Source organism: Elephas maximus, chromosome 2, assembly GCF_024166365.1.
Source record: "Elephas maximus indicus isolate mEleMax1 chromosome 2, mEleMax1 primary haplotype, whole genome shotgun sequence".
NCBI lineage: Eukaryota > Metazoa > Chordata > Mammalia > Proboscidea > Elephantidae > Elephas > Elephas maximus.
In genome coordinates this window covers 150,943,847-150,968,848 of record NC_064820.1, presented here as the reverse complement: position 1 = coordinate 150,968,848, position 25,002 = coordinate 150,943,847, and the positions used below count along the sequence as shown (strand labels likewise).

Here is a 25,002-nt window from a genome sequence, read left to right as displayed (position 1 = left end):
AAAAGGGAAGAGCACGCTAGGCATTTCTCAAACTGAAAGAGCTGAAGAAAAAATACAAGCCTCAAGTTGCAGTATTGAGGGACTCTACAGGGAAAATACTAAACAAGGCAGGAAGCATCAAAAGAAGATGGAAGGACAACACAGAGTCAGTGAACCAAAAAAAATTGGTCGACAGTCAGCCATGTCAGGAAGTAGTATATGATCAAGAACCAATGGTACTAAGGGAAGAGGTCCAAGCTACACTGAAAGCATTGGTGAAAAACAGGGGTCCAGGAATTGATGGAATATCGATTGAGATGTTTCAACAATGGATACAGCACTGTAAGTGTTCACTCATCTATGCCAAGAAATTTGGAAGATAGCTACCTAGCCAACCAACTGGAAGAGACCCATATTTTCACCCATTCCAAAGAAAAGTTATCCAACAAAATAGGGAAATTGTCAAACAATATTATTAATATCACACACAAGTAAAACTTTGCTGAAGATCATTCAAAAGCAGCTGCAGCAGTACATCAACAGGGAGCTGCCCGAAATTCAAGCTGGTTCAGAAGAGGACGTAGAACAAGGGATATTACTGGTGATGTCAGGTGGATCCTGGCTCAAGGCAGAGAAAACCAGAAAGATGTTTATCTGTGTTTTATTGACTATGCAAAGGCTTTTGACTATGAACCATGACAAATTATGGATAACATGGCAAAGAATGGGAATTCCAGAACACTTAATTGTGCTCATGAGGAACCTGTACTTAGTTTAAGAGGCAGTTATTTGAACAGAACAAGGGGATAGAGTGTGATTAAAGTCAGGAAAGGTGTGCGTCAAGGTTGTATCCTTTCATCATGCTTATTCAGTCTGTATGCTGAGCAAATAATCCGAGAAACTGGACTATATGAAGACAAACTCGACATCAGGATTGAAGGAAGACTCATGAACAACCTGCGATATGCAGATAGCGTAACCTTGCTTGCTGAAAGTGAAGAGGACTTCAAGCACTTACTGATGAAGATCTAAGACCACAGCCTTCAGTATGGATTACACCTTGACATAAAGAAAACAAAAATCCTCACAACTAGGCCAATAAGCAACATCATCATAAACAGAGAAAATATTGAAGCTGTCAAGGATTTCATTCTACTTGGATCCACAATCAACACTCATGGAAGCAGCAGTCCAGAAATCAAATGATGTGTTATATTGGGCAAATCTGCTGCAAAAGACCTCTTTAAAGTGTTAAAAAGCAAAGATGTCACTTTAAGGACTAAGGTGCACCTGACTCAAGCCATGGTATTTTCAATCACCTCATATGCATGTGAAAGGTGGACAATGAATAAGGAAAACCGCAGAAGAATTGATGCCTTTGAATTATGGCGTTGGTGCAGAATACTGAATGTACCATGGACTGCCAGAAGGATAAACAAATCTATTTTGGAAGAAGTCCATCCAGAATGCTACTTAGAAGCAAGGACAGTGAGACTTTGTCTCATACACTTTGGACATGTTATCAGGAGGGACCAGTCCCTGGAGAAGGACATCATGCTTGGTAAAATAGAGGGCCATCGAAAAAGAGAAAACCTTCAGTGAGATGGACTGACACAGTGTTTGCAACAATGGGCTCAAACATAAGGATTGTGAGGATGGTGCAGAACCAGGCAGTGTTTTCTTCTGTTGCACAAAGGGTCACTATTAGTTGGAACGAACTCGACAGCACCTAACAACTACTTTACCAAGCATGATGTCTTTCTCCAGGTTACATGTCCTGACAACATGTTCAAAGTATGTGAGACAAAGTCTCACCGTCCCCACTTCTAAGGAGCATTCTGGCTGTACTTCTTCCAAGACAGACTTGTTTGTTCTTTTGGCAGTCCATGGTATATTCGGTATTCTTTGCCAAAACCATAATTCAAATGCGTCAGTTCTTCTTCGGTCTTCCTCATTTCCATTAGAGTGACGCAAAGTTGCCCGAACATTTAAATATAAAGCTATTCCCCTCTAGACAATCTTGGTCTAGAATTGCACAGAACATATTTTGCTGTTGATTTTTTTGTTGTGTTGTTGAAGTGTTCCTTTAGAGAGACCCCGTGTGTTTGAGAGTTGAATTGGCTTCCTTAAGGAAGCAGATTACCAGCTGTTTCTTCCACAGCACTGTTGGGTTGATTAGAACCGCCAACCTTCTGGTTACCAAATGAGTGCAAACCATTTGTGCCACCCAGGGACCTTATAGAGAACATATTTTGAAAATTAATGTTTTAGACTATCATGATTTTTCTTATACAGGTAAAGTTTGCTTTACCTGCTCCAAAAAGATAGTACATTTATGAAAACATTTCACTTTTAAAGAAATGCCAGAATAGTTTTCTCAGGATTCTAGACTAATCGGTTCTGTAAGTTTATTTCTTGTTGCTTTATGATATAAAGCTATTTTTAAAATACATCTTTGCCAGATCAGCAAAAGACAATCAGGTGAATATCAATAAAAGGATTCTAAAGATGGAGCCTTCTAAGGAAAACATTTAGGATTTTTTTTGCTCACAGACTAAATATTGCAGAGGCATAGTGGTCAATTTCCATTATCTTAGATAAAATTCTTACTTCCAATGAAAAATTATTTTTTCTAACTTGACCTAATAGCATTTAAAAAATGGATACCACTATCCATTTGGATTTTTCGGCATCAAACCCTACTTTATGAGTGAGACAGATTTAGTCATCAATGACAATATTAAGCCAAGTTTATATTTATTAAAGCTTGTTACTACTTATCATAGGCTTTACCATAATTTTTTTTGTTATAAACTAAAAGTTGTAATTACGTTTATACTAAAAGCTTACATGGAATTTTGAAAAGTAGAAAAGTCGTCAACTTGTGATCCAAAAACAAGAAATCCTAACTGGGCATAAGCAAAGAATATTATAAAAAACATGATGGCAAATCCTACTATGTCTTTGATACAGCGGGACAAAGTTGATGATAGCTGAGACATTGTCTTATTAAAGCTTATGAATTTGAATATCTGAAAAAGAACAAAGTTAAATGAAATAGAAGAGAGAATATTTTAGTGTAAGGTAAATTAATTTCAGAAGAAATGTGCTTCAAATTAAAGGAGGTGTTTAATGGTAGCCATGGGATGTTTGAGGATTTGCCAGAAATCATTATAAGGCCAAGCTACTTCAAAAATTACTTTATAGTTGAAAAAAACCTTTTGGTTTTCCCTAACTTTGTAATTTAGTTTCACATTATCTCATTATACTGTTGTATTATGTAATAAACATTATAAATACCTTTATCCATGCAAAGAAGATGGTAATAGCAATTATATTATTGTAATAAATGTGCCAGTATGCAAGAGAATAGAAGTCTGAATATTTTTCAGTATTTTCCAAAAGCTGTCCAAGTGAAAGAAAAATCTGCATATTACAGTATATGTTGAAGCAAATGGCCATAAAACATAACTAAATGAGAAAATAAGAAGGGTGAAATTAGAAACTGTTTCTACTTCCAAATCTCTTGCAGCCTATGAATAAACACATAAAAAAGCTTATCAGAATTTTCACAAAAAGGGAGGGAGATACCAGGCTTTTACACAAATGCAAGTAACCCTCAATTTACAGAAGTTTTATAATTATAAAAGTAGAAAAGTATTGATTGCCTGGCCACCATATTCTATCTGCCTGTTTGTTTCTTTCAGTCACAAATCACAAATGTATTAAATGGTTATATATAACTCTGGCTAGGCTGTAAGGGTTTCTGCACCATGTAAACACTTGACACCTAAAAGATTCATATGTTACATAACACTACAAAAAAATTAATTTACAGTTACAAAAAACAAACCTTTTTAGAACCCTTTAATAACCCTTTTAGAAGAGAATTTCAGAATCAGGTATCAGTTAAAAAACTGTCATGAATTTTTTTCTTTGACTTCCCTTGCTGGAAATACTCAGGTAAACATTTAATTCTATGCCTTATTTTAGACTTTGCTGGGGATAACAGAGGTAAGTTGCACACTTTTGACTCTGATAAACCTTTAATCTGGTTTGGGGAAATAAGGCTTAAATACTGGATTGGCTACAACTAAGGGCTAATTAACAACGGTAAAAGATCATATTGCATGAGCCAGAAAGTTCCTTTATTGACTGTTCCTAAGAGCAAGCTTTTACCATTTGTCACAGCCTGCTTACATCTCTATGTTTAATATGTTCCATTGACTAGAACTGTCAGTCTTTGGTTTCTTTCAGAGACTATTCATTAGTTTGGTGCTTTCTGTTACTACAAGGTATCCTGTGGATGCTCAAACTCCCCACCCCCTTCAGTATTCTGCCTGGGCTTGTCCTTTGCCTATTCTTTGAAAATTCAGTGTGAGGAGAAATGCAGATTTAGGCAACACAGTAGACCACATTTTAAAGGACCTTGCCCCCAAAGACCTAAGACTGGTGAAACATGAGGTCCTGTGAGGAAAATATTTTTTGAATAGGGGTGGGGAGGCCTACTGTTCATATTAAAAAATAATGCCTATGGAATCACCTAGTCATCTAGGTTTATCCTTGTTCTCCCAAAGACAAAAAAAAAAAAGACTTCTCCGTTTTGGAAGCACACGATAAGTATGTACTGTGACAGAAGTTCATTTTATGATTCATGCTTGTAGCTTTTAAAGTAAGTCTTGGGTGAGTAGAAAATCACTGGTGAGTTCAGATGCGATTCCCTTCCACCACGTACATGAAGATATACTCACCACCAAAAGTAGTAATTCTATCCAGTTCCAAATACTTTTGAAATAGGCAGACTTAAATTCTTTCACTTTTTTTACTTCTTGTGTCGTGAAGACAATGAGAAAAATACAAAATGTGATTTCACAGGAAGCAATAAAATAATCATAGTAGCTAACGTATCTGAGGAGCTTCACAGAGTAAAATTGCCATGAAGTAAGTATTCCTCCAGTTGCAGGGAATTCTGCCACCAATCTGTAAAATTAGCTTTGTAAAATTAACTGTGTATTTCAAGCATTTATTTTTTGGTACTTTTTAAATATAAGTAAATTTTCTAATCAGTGATGATACATATTTTAGTAATAGTTATTTTGCACAAAATGTTTCTGTGGAGTTATGGGTTTGTTTAAAAATTTTCTGGTGGATTCTCTTATTTCTTAATGGAGCCTTTTTTTTTTTTTTTTTTTAATTTAAGTCTCTGAGTATTCAAAGTGGTCAAAGACCAATGTAAATGAGGAAGTAAGATGTGATTTTAGCCAGACAGTCATTCTATTCTGTGTTCAGATTGCTCATTCAACTGGGAATACCAATTTATCTCCACAGGAAAATGAAATCATGTTCAAGAAAATTCTATACTGTTAATTACTGTTATTAGTCAGGACACCCCCCCCAAAAAAAAAAAAATTCTTGAGTATTTCAGGGGGGGATACACTCTCCTCTATAGCTTATCACGGATACTTCTTGCTTCTAAATGTCAAGGCCACATATTACACTAAAGCAAACATTTTCTGCTTACTTTAGCCACTGGACAGTGGATACAAAGATCGATATGCAAATATAAGTATAAAAATTAATTTCAACACTAAACAGAAAATCATTTTGAGGTTGTTTACTGGTTTAATCTGTATTTCTGGTATTCTCTACAACCTGAGGTAAGTAAGAATTGGTAGTAATTTAAGGAACCAGCCATCTTGACCACAATATAATTATTCCTACCTAATTTTTAAAGATATTAGCAAATATTATTGGTACTGGAATAAGGTGCTGAAAAACAACAACGAAAAACTCAAACCCAGTTAACAAATAGAACCCAGAGCTGTTGATGTCCTACATAGTAGGTGTTCAATATCAGATGAGTGAGTGAAGTGAAACAAATTCAGTATTATGACTTGAATTGTAGACTAATAAAAAAAAGGAGAGAAAAAAAAGTATTCTGTTTAATTCGCCAGACCTGTACACAAAAAGAAAAATGAATTGGTAAGGTCTTAGTGTACAACTACTGATTTGATATACTAACCAGGTAACAGTTTCAAAATCTGAAGTTTCTAAAAAATAACATTTTAATAGGTAACACAGAATAAGCATAAAACCTAGAGACAGGAAACATGGACCTAACCTGGTATTACCAGGAGTTCTTCATATGCCTTTGAAGCAGTTACCCCAGTGCTTCCATTCTTATTTAGGACATAAGAATGATTTTGTACTCTTCATTTTATCCTGATCAAAACTATTGTGATGGATGAATGATGCTGGTAAGAAGCTCTGATTCCCTGACAGAAAAGTAAGAACTATAAAAGGTATAGTTCTGTTAGCTGCTTAAGGTAGTTCATTTGTTTTATTCATTTTTACAAATTTTAAAGGCCATGGTTGTGTTTCACTGTTACTGTTGCACAAGGGCAAAATCCCCTAGTTAGAGTAAACCCCAAGTCCATATTCCATTCAGAATAAGACTTGTGCAAGAAAAGTGGATCACTGAGAATTTAGTAGAAACTATTGTTTGCCTTCCTAGCAGCCATTATCCCATTACTCCTTTCTAACAGAACCCTAATTATAGTTAGGGATCCCCAGGTGGATCCAATCATGGTAATCCTATTTCCCTTGCCCTGTTTGGTTCAAGAACCCAGGCCTAAGCCAATTAGCATGGTCCAGGGTAGGCATGTGATGTAAGGTAACTGTCATGGATTGAATTATGTCCTCCAAAAATATGTGTCAACTTGGTTAGGCCATGATCCCCAGTATTGTGTGGTTGTCCTCCATTTTGTGATTGATATAATTTTCTATGTGTTATAATTGCTAATCTCTGTCTGTGGTGAATGAGGCAAGATTAGATTACGTTAAAGAGGGTTAGGGTTGGATGTAACACCCTTGCTCTGGTCACATCCCGGATCCAATGTAAAGGGAGCTTCCCTGGGGTATGGCCTGCACCACCTTTTATCTTACAAGAGATAAAAGGGAAGTGAGCAGAGAGTGCGGACCTCATACCACCAAGAAAGCAGCACCGGGAGCAGAGTAGTCCTACAGGCCTGAGGTTCCCGCACAGAGAAACTCCTAGACCAAGGGAAGACTGATGACTAGGACCTTCCTCCAGTACTGACAGAGAGAGAAAGCCTTCCCCTAGAGCTGGATGTTATCAATATGGTGCAAGCAGAAGCTTGAACTGAGTTTGCACATTAGAACTTGCTCTCTTGCGTCTCTGCCATCTCCATGAGAACGACACGCCTGGGCTTCCTTGCTGGATGCAGGAGGAGGATGAGAGACAGGTACCAACTCAAAGACACATGAGTGGGTCCAGCCAAATGACAGATACATTAGCAAGCCTAGCTAAGTCAAGCCCAACTGGATCAGCTGAACTGTACAAAACATAAGAATTATCTATTATAAGCCACTGCATTTGGGGGTGGTTTGTTACCTAGCAAAACTTAATTGATACAAAGCCTAACTTGGGTCTCACCTCTTTATCTTTGAATTAGTTAGGAGGCTTTTGTTGTAGCAGAAAACCCCAAATTAAGTGGCTTAAATAAGATACGTATTATTGTCACATAGCAGCAATTCCAGAGATAGCAATAAGTACAGCGCTCTAGCTCCATTTCTTTGAAATGGCTTTGTCTTCTGCCCTCCTTTGTCTCAGCCATGTCTTCAGCTTCCTCAAAATGGTTGTGAATGAGCAGCAACTAGGGTTATATGTCTTTAATATCTGTAAGGAGAGAGTGCCAACCAAAGAGAAAGGGTTCTTTCCCTTAGTCTGATTGGGTTACTGTCTTAGTTATCTACTGCTGCTATAACAGAAATACCACAAGTGGATGGCTTTAACAAAGAGAAACTTATTCTCTCACAGTTTAGGAGGCTAGAAGTCCAAATTCAGGGTGCCGGTTCTAGGGGAAAGCTTTCTCTCTATGTCGGTTTTGAGGGAAGGTCCTTGTCATCAATCTTCCCCTAGTCTAGGAGCTTCTCAGCACAGGGACCCCAAGTCCAATGGACATGTCCTAGTCCTGGTAATTCTTTCTTGGTGATATAAGGTCCCCCTGTCTCTATGCTTGCTTTTATCTTTAATATCTCAAATGAGATGCATTTGATACAACCTAATCTTGTAGATTGAGTCCTGCCTCATTGACATAAATACCTCTAATCCTGCCTCATTAACATCATAGAGATAGGATTTACAACACATAGGAAAATCACACCAGATGACAAAATGGTGGACAATCACACAATACTAGGAGTCATGGCCTAGCCAGGTTGACACACATTTTTTTTTGTGAACACAATTCAATCTGTAACATACCCCATTGACCAAAGCAAGTCACATGGTAGAGTCCAGTATCAAGGGTTGGGGCAGTGCACCCTGCCCTTGGTAGTAGGACACTGCAAAGTTACATGGCAAAAATGTCATGAATTGAGGCCATTTTTGCAATATAACACAGGCACAGACTGTAATCACTTCTGGGATGCTGGCTACTGTTATATATTGTTTGAAATTTAAATTGGTCACTCTTGAGACAAAATGAATAACTTAAGAAGCCCATTCTGAAAGGAGACCAACAAATCTGAATGATCTGATTTAGAGGAAGAAATCATCAAGACTAAATGTTTAATCTCTGTAACTCCAGAATGACAATAAAAGGCTACAAATCTTTAACGTAATACAAAATTAACATACTGTATGTAATTCATGCTCCCGAATATAGTCTGAAACAATAATAAAAAAACAGGATGTTGCTTTACCTTTTTCATTATTAGCAGTAGAAATACATTTATTTAAAAGCTTATGATTTTAATCTCAGCACAAGTATGCACAAACTGAAAACCCTAATGAGGGCTCTGGATGTTTTTTGAATTCAATATACTAATAAAGGGAGGCCTTGGGTGGTACAAACGGTTAACTTGCTCAGCTGCTGACCAAAAAGGCTGGAGGTTTGAGTCCACTCAGAGGTGCTTGGGAAGAAAAGCTTGGCAATCTACTTCTGAAAAATCATCCACTGGAAACCGCATGGAGCACAGTTCTGCTCTGACATACATGGGGGCGCCATGAGTTGGAATCGACTTGATGGCAACTGGTTATACTTATAAAGAGGTTTTGAGTCACTCACCTGATGATGCAAAACAGATTTACATTAGCATTGTATAATGAAAAATCAATAAAAATAACTCTGGTCCCTCTTGTAATCCAGCTGTTCAGTCGAAGGTCAATGAACTTGTCTTTGGTTTTATATTTTGATTTTGATAAAGTGAAAATATATCCCCCATTTCCGTACACACCAATGAATCCCCAATGCCAAGGGGAGTTGGAATTAGAAGTAGAGTACTTCCATCTGTTAGACATAAAAAGAATAACCGAGAGATGAGAAAGCCTAACTGAGAAGTACTCTAAGAATCTAAAACAAACTGTTGGTTCAAATGTTGTAGTTAAAAAAAAAAAGTAATAAATTCATAGGTGTTACAGTAATTTTGAAGCGAGACATTGAGTTAAGGATTAAGTTAAAAGGGTTAATATTTAATATATTTTTATTTTTTAGTGCTTATCGTGGGCAACAAATTACACTAGGTGCTATGAGAAAATTAAAAAAAAATCCATCTGTTGCCTCAGGAAACTTAAAATCTAGAACGTGGTGACTGCTATTATTAACATGCTGTCACTCTTGTCTTTTGAGATGTTTAATCTTTGAGTAGGACAAGAGTATCAAGGGTTTTGGTGCAGAAATACCTATCTCAGTATAGGAGAATTGTTGCTTCATAGTCTATCTTCTAATGGTCACATACCAGCTATAAATGTTCTGTAAATAAAAACTGTGACAATGTCTATATTGTTTTTTGGCTTTTTTTTTTTTAATTAACTTTTATTGAGCTTCAAGTGAACATTTACAAATCAAGTGTTTTTTGGCTTTTTAATGTAATGAAAGTACATGAATCAAAGTAAAATGTGTATAATTAAATTTTATTTCCATTCCTTTTACTTTCAATTACAGGATCTCAAAAAAGAAAAGCCTTCCCAAGTTCTGACACCAAAAAAAAAAGGAAAGCCTTGATTCCTCATTTCAGTCCCTATTTAGTACCCCAAAAACAAATTGGAAAGGTGATTAAAAAATGCACTGCTTAAACGTGTTTTTCTATGAATAAGAGGATGCTTGTTTTCAGCAGAAGGAAAAAACAGTGAAACCACTAAAGACTATTTTAATAACAATACCATAGTTGTATTTTTGAGTGTTTTCCTTAGATGATTGTTAGACTGAAACTGGAAAATGTGCTACACCAACCCTCTCCTAACTTCCAATATTTTAAAACGGCTTTAATCAATGAATTTTACGTTTTAGACAGGCAAGCACCCACTGATTTTTTTTTTCAATAATTTTTATTGTGCTTTAAGTGAAAGTTTACAAATCAAGTCAGTCTCTCACAAAAAACCATATACACCTTGTTACACGATTCCAATTACTTTCCCCCTAATGAGACAGCCCGCTCTTTCCCTCCACTCTCTCTTCTCGTGTCCTTTTCGCCAGCTTCTAACCCCCTCCACCCTCTCATCTCCCCTCCAGGCAGGAGATGCCAACATCGTCTCAAGTGTCCACCTGATCCAAGAAGCTCACTCCTCAACTACATCCATTGTCCAGTCCAATCCACGTCTGAAGAGTTGGCTTCGGGAATGGTTCCTGTCCTGGGCCAACAGAAGGTCTGGGGGCCACGACCCCTGGGGTCTTTCTAGTCTCGGTCAGACCGTTAAGTCTGGTCTTTCTATGAGAATTTGGGGTCTGCATCCCACTGCTCTCCTGCTCCCTCAGGGGCTCTCTGTTGTGTTCCCTGTCAGGGCAGTTATCATTTGCAGCCAGGCACCATCTAGTTCTCCTGGTCTCAGGACGATGTAGTCTCTGGTTCATGTGGCCCTTTCTGTCTCTTGGGCTCGTAATCGCCTTGTGTCCTTGGTGTTCTTCAATCTCCTTTGATCCAGGTGGGTTGAGACCAATTGATGCATCTTAGATGGCTGCTTGCTAGCGTTTAAGACCCCAGATGCCACTCTTCAAAGTGGGATGCAGAATGTTTTGTTAATATATTTTATTATGCCAACTGACTTAGATGTCCCCTGAAACCATGGTCCCCAGACCCCTGCCCCTGCTACACTGGCCTTCGAAGCATTCAGTTTATTCAGGAAACTTCTTTGCTTTTGGTTTAGTCCAACTGTGCTGACCTCCCCTGTATTGGGTGCTGTCTTTCCCTTCACCTAAAGTAGTTCTTATCTACTATCAAATTAGTTAATACCCCTTCCTACCCTCCCCCCCTTCCCTCTCTTGTAACCACAAAATAATGTTTTCTTCTCAGTTTAAACTATTTCTCAAGTTCTTATAATAGTGGTCTTATACAATATTTGTCCTTTTGCAACTGACTAATTTCACTCAGCATAATGCCTTCCAGGTTCCTCCATGTTATGAAATGTTTCACAGATTCCTCACTGTTCTTTATGGATGCGAAGTATTCCATTGTGTGAATATACCATAATTTATTTATCTATTCATCCATTGGAAACCCCGGCGGCATAGTGGTTAAGTGCTATGGCTGCCAACCAAAAGGTCGGCAGTTGGAATCCGCCAGGTGCTCCTTGGAAACTCTATGGGGCAGTTCTACTCTGTCCTCTAGGGTCGCTATGAGTTTCAACTCGACGGCAGTGGGTATTCATCCGTTGATGGGCACCTTGGTTGCTTCCATGTTTTTGCTATTGTAAACTGTGCTCCAATAAACATGGGTGTGCATATATCTGTTCGTGTAAAGGCTCTTATTTCTCTAGGATATATTCCAAGGAGTGGGATTGCTGGATCATATGGTAGTTCTATTTCTAGCTTTTTAAGGGAGCGCCAAATCGATTTCCAAAGTGGTTGTACTATTTGACATTCCCACCAGCAGTGTAGGAGTGATCCAATCTCTCCACAGCCTCACCAACATTTATTATTTTGTGTTTTTTGGATTAATGCCAGCCTTGTTGGAGTGAGATGAAATCTCATTGTAGTTTTGATCTGCATTTCTCTAATGGCTAATGATTGTGAACATTTCCTCATGTATCTGTTAGCTACCTGAAAGTCTTCTTTAGTGAAGTGTTTATTCATATCTTCTGCCCATTTTTTAATTGGGTTATTTGTCTTTTTGCAGTTGAGTTTTTGCAGTATCATGTAGATTTTAGAGATCAGGCGCTGATGAGAAATGTCATAGCTAAAAACTTTTTCCCAGTCTGTAGGTAGTCTTTTTACTCTTTTGGTGATGTCTTTGGATGAGCATAGGTGTTTGATTTTTAGGAGCTTCCAGTTATCTAGTTTTTCTTCTACGTTCCTTACAATGTTTTGTATACTTTTTATGCCATGTATTAGGGCTCTAATGTTGTCTCTATTTTTTCTTCCATGGTCTTTATCATTTTATATTTTATATTTATATTTGATCCATTTTGAGTTAGTTTTTGTGCAGGGAGGGAGGTATGGGTCTTGTTTCATTTTTTTGCAGATGAATATCCAGTTATGCCAGCACCACTTGTTAAAAAGACTGTCTTTTCCCCATTTAACTGTTTTGGGGCCTTTGTCGAATATCAACTGCTCGTATGTGGATGGATTTACGTCTGGATTCTCAAATCAGTTCCATTGGTCCATGTATCTGTTGTTGCACCAGTACCAGGCTGTTTTGACTACTGTGGCGGTATAATAGGTTCTAAAATCAGCTAAAGTAAGGCCTCCCACTTTGTTCTTCTTTTTCAGTAATGCCCTATTTATCTGGGGCCTCTTTCCCTTCCATATGAAATTGGTGATTTGTTTCTCCATCTTATTAAAGAATGTCCTTGGGATTTGGATCAGAATTACATTAAATGCATAGATTGCTTTTGGTAGAATAGATGTTTTTATAATGTTAAGTCTTCCCATCCATGAGCAAGGTATGTTCTTCCACGTATGTAAGTCTCTTTTGGTTTCTTGCAGATGTATACTGTAGTTTTCTTTGTATAAGTCTTTTACATCTCTGGTAAGATTTATTCCTAAGTATTTTATCTTCTTGGGGGCTACTGTAAATGGCATTGATTTGGTGATTTCCTCTTCGATGTTCTTTTTGTTGGTGTAGAGGAATCCAACTGATTTTTGTATGTTTATCTTGTATCCCGATACTCTGCTGAACTATTAGTTTCAGTAGTTTTCCGGAGGATTCTTTAGGGTCTTCTGTGTATAAGATCATGTCATCTGCAAATAGAAATACTTTGACTTCTTCCTTGCCAATCTGGATGCCCTTTATTTCTTTATCTAGCCTAATTGCTCTGGCTAGGACTTCCAGCACAATGTTGAATAAGAGTGGTGATAAAGGGCATCTTTGTCTGGTTCATGATCTCAGTGGGAATGTTTTCAGGCTCTCTCCATTTAGGGTGATGTTGGCTGTTGCCTTTGTATAAATGCCCTTTATTATGTTGAGAAATTTTCCTTCTATTCCTATTTTGCTGAGAGCTTTTATCATGAATGAGTGTTGAACTTTGTCAAATGCCTTTTCTGCGTCAATTGATAAAATCATGTGATTCTTGTCTTTTGTTTTATTTTTGTGGTGGATTACATTAATTGTTTTTCTAATGTTGAACCATCCCTGCACACCTGGTATGAAACCCACTTGGTCATGGTGAATTATATTTTTGATATGTTGTTGAATTCTATTGGCTAGAATTTTGGTGAGGATTTTTGCATCTACATTCATGAGGGATATAGGTCTGTAATTTTCTTTTCTTGTGGTGTCTCTACCTGGTTTTGGTATCAGGGATATGGTGGCTTCATAGAATGAGTTTGGGAGTATTCCATCCTTTTCTATGCTCTGAAATACCTTTAGTAGTAGTGGTGTTAACTGTTCTCTGAAAGTTTGGTAGAACTCTGCAGTGAAGCCGTCTGGACCAGGGCTTTTTTGTTGTTGGGAGTTTTTTGATTACCTTTTCAATCTCTTCTTTTGTTATGGGCCTATTTAGTTGTTCTACTTCTGTTTGTGTTAGTTTAGGTAGGTAGTGTGTTTCTGGGAATTCATCCATTTCTTCTAGGTTTTCAAAGTTGTTTGAGTATAGTTTTTCACAGTAATCTGATATGATTCTTTTAATTTCAGTTGGGTATTTTTAATATCGCCCATCTCATTTCTTATTTGGGTTATTTGCTTCCTCTCCTGTTTTTCTTTTGTCAGTTTGGCCAATGGTTTATCAATTTTGTTGAGTTTATCAAAAAACCAACTTTTGGTCTTGTTAATTCTTTCAATTTTTTTTTCTGTTTTCTATTTCATTTAGTTCAGCTCTAATTTTTATTATTTGTTTTCTTCTGGTGCCTGTGGGTTTCTTTTGTTGCTCTCTTTCTATTTATTCAAGTTGTACGGATAGTTCTTTGATTTTGGCCCTTTCTTCTTTTTGGATGTGGGCATTTATTGATATAAACTGGCCTCTGAGCACCGCTTTTGCTGTGTCCCAAAAGTTCTGATAAGAAGTGTTTTTGTTCTAGTTGGATTCTATGAATTTCTGTATTCCATCCTTAATGTCTTCTATAATCCAGCTTTTGAGCAGGGTATTGTTTGGTTTCCAAGTGTTTGATTTCTTTTCCCGTTATTGATTTCCACTTTTATGGCCTATGGTCAGAGAAGATCCTTTGTAACATTTCAATGTTTTGGATTCTGCTAAGGCTTGCTTTGTGACCTAATATGTGGTCTGTTCTAGAGAATGTTTCATGTGCACTAGAAAAGAAAGCATACTTGGTTGCTGTTGGGTGGAGTGTTCTGTATATGTCTACGAGGTCAATTTGGTTGACTGTGGCATTTAGATCTTCTGTGTCTTTATTGAGCTTCTTTCTGGATATCCTGTCCTTCACCGAAAGTAGTGTGTTGAAGTCTCCTACGATTATTGTGGAGCTATCTCACTTTTCAATGCTGATAGAGTTTGTTTTATGTATCTTGCAGCCCTGTCATTGGGTGCATAAATATTTAATATGGTTATATCTTTATATCTTCTTGGTGTATTGTCCCTTTAATCATTATATAATGTCCTTCCTTATCCTTTCTGATGGATTTAACTTTAAAGTCTATTTTGTCAGAAATTAATATTGCCACTCCTGCTCTTTTTTGATTGTTGTTTGCTTGATATATTTTTTTCCATCCTTTGAGTTTTAATTTGTTTGTGTCTCTAAGTCTAAGGTGTGTCTCTTGTAGGCAGCATATAGATGGATCTTGTTTTTTAATCCATTCCGCCACTCTTTGTCTCTTTATCGGTGCATTTAGTCCATTTACATTCAGGGTAATTATGGATAGGTATGAATTTAGTGCTATCATTTTGATGTCTTTTTTTGTGTGTTGACAGCTTTTTTTTCCCACTTGATTTTATGTGCTGAGATTTTCTTTATATATTTTCCTTTCCTCATATTTGTTGTTGATTTTGTTTCTGCTGAGTCTGTATTTTTCCCTTGTATTTTATTTTTTTTTGATGAGTAGGATGGTTTGTCTCCTTTGTGGTTACCTTGTTATTCCCTATTTTTCTAAATTTATAACTAACTTTCATTTCTTTGTATCGCCATATCTTCCTCTCCATATGGAAGGTGTATGATTACATTTCTTAGTCCCTCTTTATTACTTTAATGTTGTCTTCTTTTATATAATAACATTGCCATTACTCTGTGTTGGGCTTTTTTTTTTTTTTTTTTAATTTTGCTTTTTTTTTTTTGCATTTCCCTGCTGGGTTGACTTCTGGTTGCTCTGCCCAGTGTTCTGGTCTTGAGTCAATACCTGATATTATTGATTTTCTAACCAAAGAACTCCCTGTAGTGTTTCTTGTAGTTTTGGTTTGGTTTTTACGAATTCCCTCAACTCGTGTTTATCTTGAAATGTCTTAATTTCACCTTCATATTTAAGAGACTGTTTTGCTGGATATATGATTCTTGGTGGGCAATTTTTTCCTTTAATTTTTTAAATATGTCATCCCATTGCCTTCTTGCCTGCATGGTTTCTGCCGAGTAGTCCGAGCTTATTCTTATGGGCTCTCCTTTGTAGGTGACTTTTCGTTTATCCCTCACTGCTCTTATAATTGTCTCTTTATGTTCGGTTTTGGAAAGCTTGATTGTAATATGTCTTGGTGACTTTCTTTTAAGATATACCTTATGTGGAGTTTGATGAGCATCTTGCATAGGTATCTTCTCATCTTTCACAATATCAGGGAAGTTTTCTGCCAACAAATCTTCAACAATTTTCTCTGTATTTTCTATATCCCTCCTTGTTCTGGTACTCCATTCGCTCGTAGGTTATTTCTCTTGACAGAGTCCCACATGATTCTTAAGGTTTCTTCATTTTTTAAAATTCTTTTATCTGATTTTTCTTCAAGTATATAAGTACCAAGTGATTTATCTTCAAGTTCAGAAATTCTATCTTCGACTTGCTCAATTCTGCTCCTCTTTCTATTGAGTTATCTAATTCTGTAATTTTATTGTTAATCTTCTGAATTTCTGATTGCTGTCTTTCTATGGATTTCTCTAGCTTATTAAACTTTTCATTATGTTCCTGAATAATCTTTCTGATTTCTTCAGTTGCTTTATCTCTATGTTCCTTGGCTTGTTCTGCATATTGCCTCATTTCCTTCCTGATGTCTTGAAGGGTTCTGTATGTTAAACTTCTATATTCTGCACCTGGTAATTCCAGGAATGCACTTTCACCTAGAAGATCCCTGGATTCTTTGTTTTGAGAGCCTGTTGAAGTGATCATGGTCTGTTTCTTTATGTGACTTGATATTGACTGTTGTCTCTGAGCCATCTATAAGTTATTGTATTAGTTTATGCTTGTTTACTGTGTCTTAGCTTCTTGCTTTGTTTTGTTTTGGTGTACCCCTACGGGTTGTTTGAGTGAGCTAGCTTGATTATTTTCGCCTTTGGAGCTCTGGTATCCTGTCCCCAGCTGGCTAGAGCTATTATCAGGTATATCAGTCTAGGAGTCCATTCAGTTTTCTTGCATGAATTCAGCACAGGTTTCCAGGTAGCTGATATCAAGTGTGTGGTACAGGCTCTGTCCTACAGTCTTAGAGGGGCAGGGGTGATTGGCAGATATAATGGTATCTGATTGCAGCAGGGGGTCACACTCTGAACAAGGCAGGGGGCTGAGAACCAACACCCAAGTGTCTTTGAGGAAAACGCGTCTCTGTTCCCTAGAGCGTGCTGGTGGGTGGGTTCTGCAGAGGGACCATGGGCACCCAGAGTTTTTGGTCGTAAGGACTGGGAGGTACCAGTTATCTTTGGACTCCTGTCGCGGGTGGCTGGGTGACCTGAGTGGAGCTACCAGTCCTTAGGTCCCTGATGTGGGTAGGTGAGGATCTTGTTTAAGAGGCAAAGCAATGTCAAACATCAAACACCCACCTCTCCACCACACAGCTGAAAGGGTTGGAGTTTGGCAACAAGGGCCTATTCTCCTGAAATAGGCCCACACAGGTCCATGCAGAAGGGAAAGCTGCTCAAGGTCCATGGACATTTTATGCCTGGACAGGAGCCGCTTCTGTCCTGAGTTCCCCGGGTTAATGGAGCTAGAAAATTATCTTTTCCCCCAGTTGCAAATTTTTTCCTTTCCCAAGGCCAGGAGTATGGCTCTAAGTGCTCACCAGGGTCTATCTCAGGCCCAGGGATTCAGCCACTGAAGCCAGCTTGGGGGTGGGGGTGGGGTCGCAGTGAAATGTACGCAAGTGCTTAGCTTTTGCCAAGAGCACCGCCACCGCTCCGGGAATGGTGCCTGATTCAGGTCAGGGAATTCCTCTCCACTTCTGAAGGACCTCTTCCTCCCCCGCCCCATAGTTCATTGTCTAAGCTTGCCTTTGATGCTCAGGGCTCCCAGCTTGTCACAAATATGCTCCTTTCACTTTTTTTTTTTTGGTCTTTTGGTTTTGTTGTAAAGAGGGCTTGACAGAAGTGTCTGTCTATTCCGCCATCTTGGCTCCACCTCTCTCCATTGATTCTTATTTTGGTTGCTAGGTCGATAGGAATTACAATTCTAATTAAATATACCAAACCAAACCCACCGCTGTGGAGTTGATTCCGACTCATAGCAACCCCATAGGATAGAGTAGTACTGCCCCATAGAGTTTCCAAGGCTGTAAATCTTTACAGAAGTAGACTACCACATCTTTCTCCTGCAGAGTGGCTGGTGGGTTCAAATTGCCAACCTTTTTGTTAGCAGTCGAGTGCTTTAACCACTGTGCCACCAGGTTCCTTCCAATTAAGTATTAAAAAAACCCCACTGCCATCGAGTCAATTCTGACTCATAGCGACCCTATAGGACAGAGTAGAACTGCCCCATAGAGTTTCCAAGGAGCGCCTGGCAGATTTGAACTGCCAGCCTCTTGGTTAGCAGCTGTAGCAGCTAAGTATAAAACCAAAAAAACCCGCTGCTGTCCAGTTGACTCCAACTCATAGTAACCCTATAAGGACAGTGTAGAACTGCCCCATAGAGGTTCCAAGGAGTGCCTTGTGGATTCAAACTGCCAACCTTTTGGTTATGAGCCATAGCTCTTAACCATTATGCAACCAGGGCTTCCAATTAAGTATTTAGAGATGGTAAAATAAACCAAACCCATACTGTTAACTTTGATATTTAAAGTATTTGTATTAGTTATGAGAATTTAGAATATGAGAATATCTAATAATCTAGAGATTCCAATTTAAAATGTGTAACTGATTGACTTATCTTCTAATTTTTAGGTTGAGAGGGAAAGAGTGAATAGTATTATAATATTTAAGAGAATATGTCACTATATTTATGAATTTAATTTTTTAAAGTTATAAGAATTACACAAGCATTTTGGAAAGTTTTACTTTGGTGAGACAGCTGAAATCTCTAAAATTAAAATTGGATTATTAACTTATTATTAATTAATTATTATTATCAATTTAAAAGTTTACCTAAAACTTAGTTTAAGTAAATTTAATTAACTGTTGTAAATGCTTCTAAACATTTCTCAAAGATCCTCTGTGAAGTGACTGTTAAAATTTAGTAGAAATAGATTCATTGATATTAAAAGCTTAAGAAAAAATTGAGCTTAGTAAGCCAAATATTAACTTAAAAACCAAATCAACTGTAAATAGTCTTTTCTGTGCAGAAATGTTTTCCTCAAGAACACCCAAAAGCTCATTTAAGGAAAAAATAAGTGGAAAAAAGGGGGAAAAAACAAACAAAAAAACACAATTATTAATCCTGAGGGTACAGGGGAGTTTGTTCAAGAAAGGAAATGCAACCATAGTTCATATTTGTAATGTAAACATTGACTAATGAGTTAACAAAAATTCTGGTGTATCTATATTGAAAGGCTAATAGGAAGTGTGTGTAGAGGGAGTGCAGAAGATAGCTACATGGTAGATCACCTTCTATGACCAAAAAACAATAGATACATAAAACTGTAAAAATCAAGAAATAGCAGTAAAAGCATGTTATTTAGAAATAGGAAGTATATACAAGAAGAAACAACTAAGAGAGCTAAAGTGGCTGCTTTTGGAGAGTGGAAATTATGAGTATGAAGGAGTAGAACTTTGTAAATATTTGGATCACTTTGATAAAAATTAAATTAAAAAATTTATTCTCTCCTCTCCTACAATTTTCATAGGACTCTAAAAGCACAGAGTGTTGATATCGCTGATACCAGCAGTTTATGTGTCGGGGGAGGTGTGCCAGTATCTTTGGGCTTCCACATTATTAAGTATATACATGACTATACCAGCATTACCCTCAGCCACTTTGGAGAACAATGGCCACAGCATCATTGGCAGGCATCAGACGCAGTGCATGTACAGTATAACTGCCCCTGTTTAGTATTTCAGCAATAGAGTAAGTCACTAAAGTAAGACAGTAAGAAAGGAGGAAAGTGGCACAGTACACCTAAACCATTCCTTAGGAATCCCAAGATGCATTTGGGATGTGCTTGAGGGAGTACGGCCAGAGCCAGAAAAAAAGCTGATTATTTGACTATTGTGGAAGCAAAACTGGACATTCATCCTATGTCTAATATAACCCAGCACTGCACATATCACAGTCAAAAAAAAAAAAAAACACTTTGCATCCTAAGGTAAACAAAAAAACCCAACAGGGTCACTCTTACTGGTTCTAGTCCCCAAAAGAATATAAAACCTTACATATTTCCCATAAACCTGACCTCTCTAGTAAACACATTTTTCCCTGAATTTTGCTATATTGATATTTGAAAATATTGCATGATCTATGTGAATATGATAATCATGTGAGAAAGCTGTTTTTCCGTCATGAACAGACTAATGTCAAGTTGATAATCTTGGTAACAGCATTTTTCCCTTTAAAAGTACTTTTATTTGGCAAGCCAAACCTTCCGAAGTCCTTGCACTCTTGCATTGTTAGTAAACTTTTTTTTTTACTGTTTTAAGTGAAAGTTTACGAATCAAGTCAGTCTCTCATACAAAAATTTGTATACACCTGTTATATACTCCTAGTTGCTCTGCCCCCAATGAGACAGCACACTCTTCTCTCCACTCTCTATTTTCGTGTCCATTCAGTCAGCTTCTGCCCTCTCTGCCCTCCCATTTCCCCACCAGACAGGAGCTGCCCACATAGTTTCATGTGTCTACTTGATCCAAGAAGCTCACTCCTCACCAGTATCATTTTCTGTCCCACAGTCCAGTCTAATCCCTGTCTGAAGAGTTGGCTTTGGGAATGGTTCCTGTCCTGGGCTAACGGAAGGTCTGGGGACCACGACCTCCAGGATCCCTCTAGCCTTTGTGAGTAAACTTTTAATTTCCCTTTCTACATGCTTCTACTTCTGAACCTTCCTTTTATACTATTATTGAAAGTCTCCTTACCAGCCAGACCCTATTGGTATTAGTTGGAAAATACACATATTTTCACAATTTTATTAAGATACAGTGATAACCTGCAAGAAAAAGTTAATGTATAATTCTTAAACTACTTACTCAGTGTCACGTTTAAGGCCAAAATCAGACAGGTCTTCGTTTTTAAAAGTATATTTGTCGTAACATTCACTCATCACAGACTGAAAAGATGAATAGACTTTGCATGTGTTGTTGCGGACTTTTAGTTGACGGACTCTTGGGACTCCTAGAAGTATGTTCTCATAGTAGATGCGGCTGCTGTTCTTTAAATTATATGGTCGTTTGTTATTATACCATGAGTCCCAGTACAGACCTTCCAAAAGGGGTCCTTCCATAAACTTTATATAATAAAGATACATGTCATGGGAAAAATATTTTCATGTCAACAGAATCTACGCTCATAATGCTATCTTCAAGAGTATAAAAATCAGAGATTTTGGGAAAAAGATGAAAATTAATATTAATGGTAATGATGATGATGGCTACCACTTACTGAGCATTTACTAGGTACTGGGCACTGCTTAAGAAATTTATAAATATTATCTCATTTAATTCCATAACCCTTCTTCTCCATTTCTTATATGAGGTGTATACTGAAAATTGTCCCCCAACACATGAATTTTAAAGCTGGTCATAGCTGCATATCAGTACTTCACCCCAAAGTTACGAGTCCTCCCACCCCAACTCTGGCCATAGTGACTGCTACTCCTGACTCTACCCCTAAATGCTTATTCTAAAGGTTCCAAGCTCAGGGTTCATCGTTTTTTTTTTTTTTCTCCCCCCTCCCTTTGCCTTTGCCATTGGCCATGTACCTGCCTCAAGAAGAAGAAGAAAAAAAAAAAAGGCAGAGTGAACCCCACTTTTTGCCTCAGGGAAAATCTCATCTCATTCTTTCATATTTTACCAGGCCTGAACAAATGACCTATGATTACCTAGCCCTCATCTCATACTTGCCCTCTCATTCTCAGGAAATGACTTTGTCTTCCTGATAAATTTGAAATTCCTAGCATGGCATTCATGATTGACCTCTGTCCTTTTCCATCTCATCTTCCATATGCCTATAATGCCAACCATAGCTCCATATGCTCCATATATAAGATTACTTAAAGCACCTATTATTTCTTCTTCCTAGAATGCCCTCCCCTTACTAATCCTCTGACACTCAACTGAATTGTCATAACCTCTGGAAAACCTCCTCTAACTGCATCTTCCCTGTATGCGCCAATGCTTATGACATGGGATACACGAACCTGCTGTTCCCTCAAACGTTCTTTCCTCACAATGTGATCATCTTGCTATGTTAAGTGTGATGGATAAAACAAGTCTGTTCCAATGCTGAAGGAGAAATTCTCTTATGAACTTAAAAACATTATAAAATTATATTCTGTATATATACTTTACATACTGTACATTACTGTAATACACACTCACACACACACGACGTATACCAAAACCATGTATATTACACTTTATGGGCAACTTAAGAAATCTTTAAGGATAATTTTCACTATACACAGACTGAATTTAGATCCTAACCACCACATAAGAAGCAAGTCTTCTAATTTACAAATAAGAGTGTTAAAAAAATAACTATCAATATTTTCAAGTTACAAAAACTCTATCACACTGAGAACATAAATTATCAATAAACACTTATCTGGCTGGTTGATTCTTATAGTTTGAAGAGATATTTTTACTCATGCTTTCAATAAATATTTATTAAGTGTCTACTATGTGCCAAGGGTTTGGTAAGGAATACTTAAAGCTGCATCATTCACAGTCACATAACTTACCTTCCAAAAATCAGTTATGCTGCGAACAGACTTAAAGTTGGTTCTTTCATCACCAGGCACAGAAGTGTCCAAAAATAGAGATGACATAACTTTGTTTAAGTAATACATATGTGGGTTTACCATCCCAAAAGTCACTAAAGAGAAGAATTTTTTGTTTAAAAATTGTTTGTCAGGATTATAAATGTATTCACAATTTGTTCCCAATTATGTTTTATTTTATTGTTTTTTCTAATTATAAAAGTAATAACTTTTTTTCTAAAGTAAAAAACAGAAATATACAAAGCAGGAGGAAGTCTTCTGTAATCCCACCCCTAGAGTTAGGTTTGGCATATATTCTTCCAGATTTTTCTTTATACATACATTTATAAAGATTTTTTTTTTTACAAGAATGAGATCATGTTGTACATGCTATTCTGAAACATGACTTTTTTTCTCTACTTTGAGAGTAGTCGATATAATATGGTGAGTGGTTAAGCTATTTTTAATTCAGACAGATATGAGTTTAAGTCCCATCGGGGATAATACCTCCTACTGCATAGCTTTGGTGTGAAAAGCAACTGTGTTTGGCACATGCATGGTGGTTAAAAAAAAAATTATTCATTTTTGCTCTTTTTTGGGGGTGCTGTGGGTTGGGGTTTAGAGAGAGGTGTAGACCAAATATTTTACTTTTTTTGGTCAGAAACTCTTTAGTTTTTAAAAACTATGTATCTTCAACATCATTTCATGGCACATATATATCTATGCCATTCTTTAATAATTGCATAGTATTTAATTCTTCCTTATTACAAAAAGTGTTTATTTTTATTTCCCTAAATGGTGGGAGTATAAGTTATCTTATATTTTCCCATTCCCAAATATTTTATAATAAGCATGTATTATTTTTATAATGAAGCTTTTAAACAACAGTCTAAGAGATCTTAATTTATAAGGTTGGCTACAGTTGTAATTTTTATCAAGATACGACTCAGACTTACTTCTACAATACCAATTAACTAGTTAATTGTCACTATGTAGCACATACAAATGTAAGTCCTGCCAGTGAGTGAACTTGCATGTATGTTGGGCACTCAAAACAAAATGCTCTTTAATACTGCCCTTCATATATTAAGGAGTCCTTGGGTAGTGGAAATGGTTAAAATACCTGGTTGCTAACTGAAAGGCTGGGGGTTCAAGTCCACCCAGAGGCACTTTGGAAGAAAGGCCTGATGATCTACTTCCAAAAAATCAGCCATTGAAAACCCTATGGAGCACAGTTCTATTCTGACACACACAGGGTCACCATGAATCAGAGTGGACACGAAGGCAGCTGGTTTGGTTCACATATTAAGTCAATGATGTTGACCCACAGATAGAAGGAATGTAGGTTGTGACATTTTCCTGGGTCTCCTTAAAGATTTCCATCGATCCATACATTCTGTTACTCAGCACAAACATATTTTACTATTAACTGTGCTACTTGTTAAAAACAAAGCTAATAGCAGACCCAAGACTAACTTTTCTTTGGCCTTATTCATACTTTGATCTACACAACTGAGCCAATCTGTCTATAAAAACCCGTTGCCGTCCAGTGGATTCCGACTCATAGCAACCATATAGGACAGAGAAGAACTGCCCATAGGGTTTCCAAGGAGCGCTTGGTGAATTTGAACTGCTGACCTTTTGGTTAACAGCCATAGCCCTGAACCACTACATCACCAGGCCTTCTGTCTAAATTGCCTCTAAAAGAAACCAAGTTAGAACTGCCAACCCAAAGGTGTAAGTATATTCAGTCAATGCTTACTATGGAAGCTTCTCATTATTTTTGTGACTTTAAGTTTTGCCCTGTAAGAACCAGAAATTGCATCAATCTAAATGAATATAATCGTATCTAAAATGTGTCACTACTTTTTGAGAGGTTTTAGTAGTCTGACAACCTATGCTTTTATAGCCTATACACTGTTTTTCATCTCATTTTTACTTCGTAGCTCAATTAGCATCTTCACCTACATCTGTGTACTTACATATACATAGGTTTATTAAAAAAATAAAGTAGACTAACAACTCCTGAAGTGTGGTTCTAATTTCTACTTCCCTCCTGTATTTCAGCTTATGTTTCGGAGTTCCTGTGAGAAACAAAACAAAAACTTTTTTTATGTTATTATGTAATTTATAATGTATTTAATTTACAATGATGGAAAGGGACAGTCACTTTTAGTTGTTACACTGTGCCAAGGAAAGCTCCAATAGCTTCTATTTTTGATTCTCACTTTTATGAAGCAGGGATAATTAGGGTTTTCCCACTGGGGGCAAATGGGCAGTAGTTTTATGATTGTATACTACTAGACTTTATAACACGGGTGTTTCCTCATCAGTGCTGTCTTGAAAAGGCAAAACACAAAACAACCAAATAA

At 37.2% G+C, this 25,002-nt stretch overlaps 1 protein-coding gene across 5 annotated transcripts in view; it reads right to left on the bottom strand.

Annotated features, from left to right (window-relative positions):
• PKD2L2 (polycystin 2 like 2, transient receptor potential cation channel) overlaps nt 1-25,002 on the bottom strand; it is a 55,238-nt gene that overhangs the window by 29,792 nt on the left and 444 nt on the right. For 3 of the 5 annotated variants that reach the window (XM_049873719.1, XM_049873717.1, XM_049873716.1), the window contains exons 2-8: nt 24,613-24,714; nt 22,613-22,746; nt 20,901-21,157; nt 9,072-9,293; nt 4,731-4,959; nt 3,280-3,450; nt 2,830-3,011 (exon numbers count right to left, since the gene is read on the bottom strand). In XM_049873719.1, the coding sequence (XP_049729676.1) occupies nt 2,830-3,011; nt 3,280-3,450; nt 4,731-4,959; nt 9,072-9,293; nt 20,901-21,157; nt 22,613-22,746; nt 24,613-24,714 (1,297 nt within the window). The remainder of the gene's footprint in view (nt 1-2,829; nt 3,012-3,279; nt 3,451-4,730; nt 4,960-9,071; nt 9,294-20,900; nt 21,158-22,612; nt 22,747-24,612; nt 24,715-25,002) is intronic. The other 2 variants (XM_049873720.1, XM_049873721.1) reach the window with 2 other exon arrangements.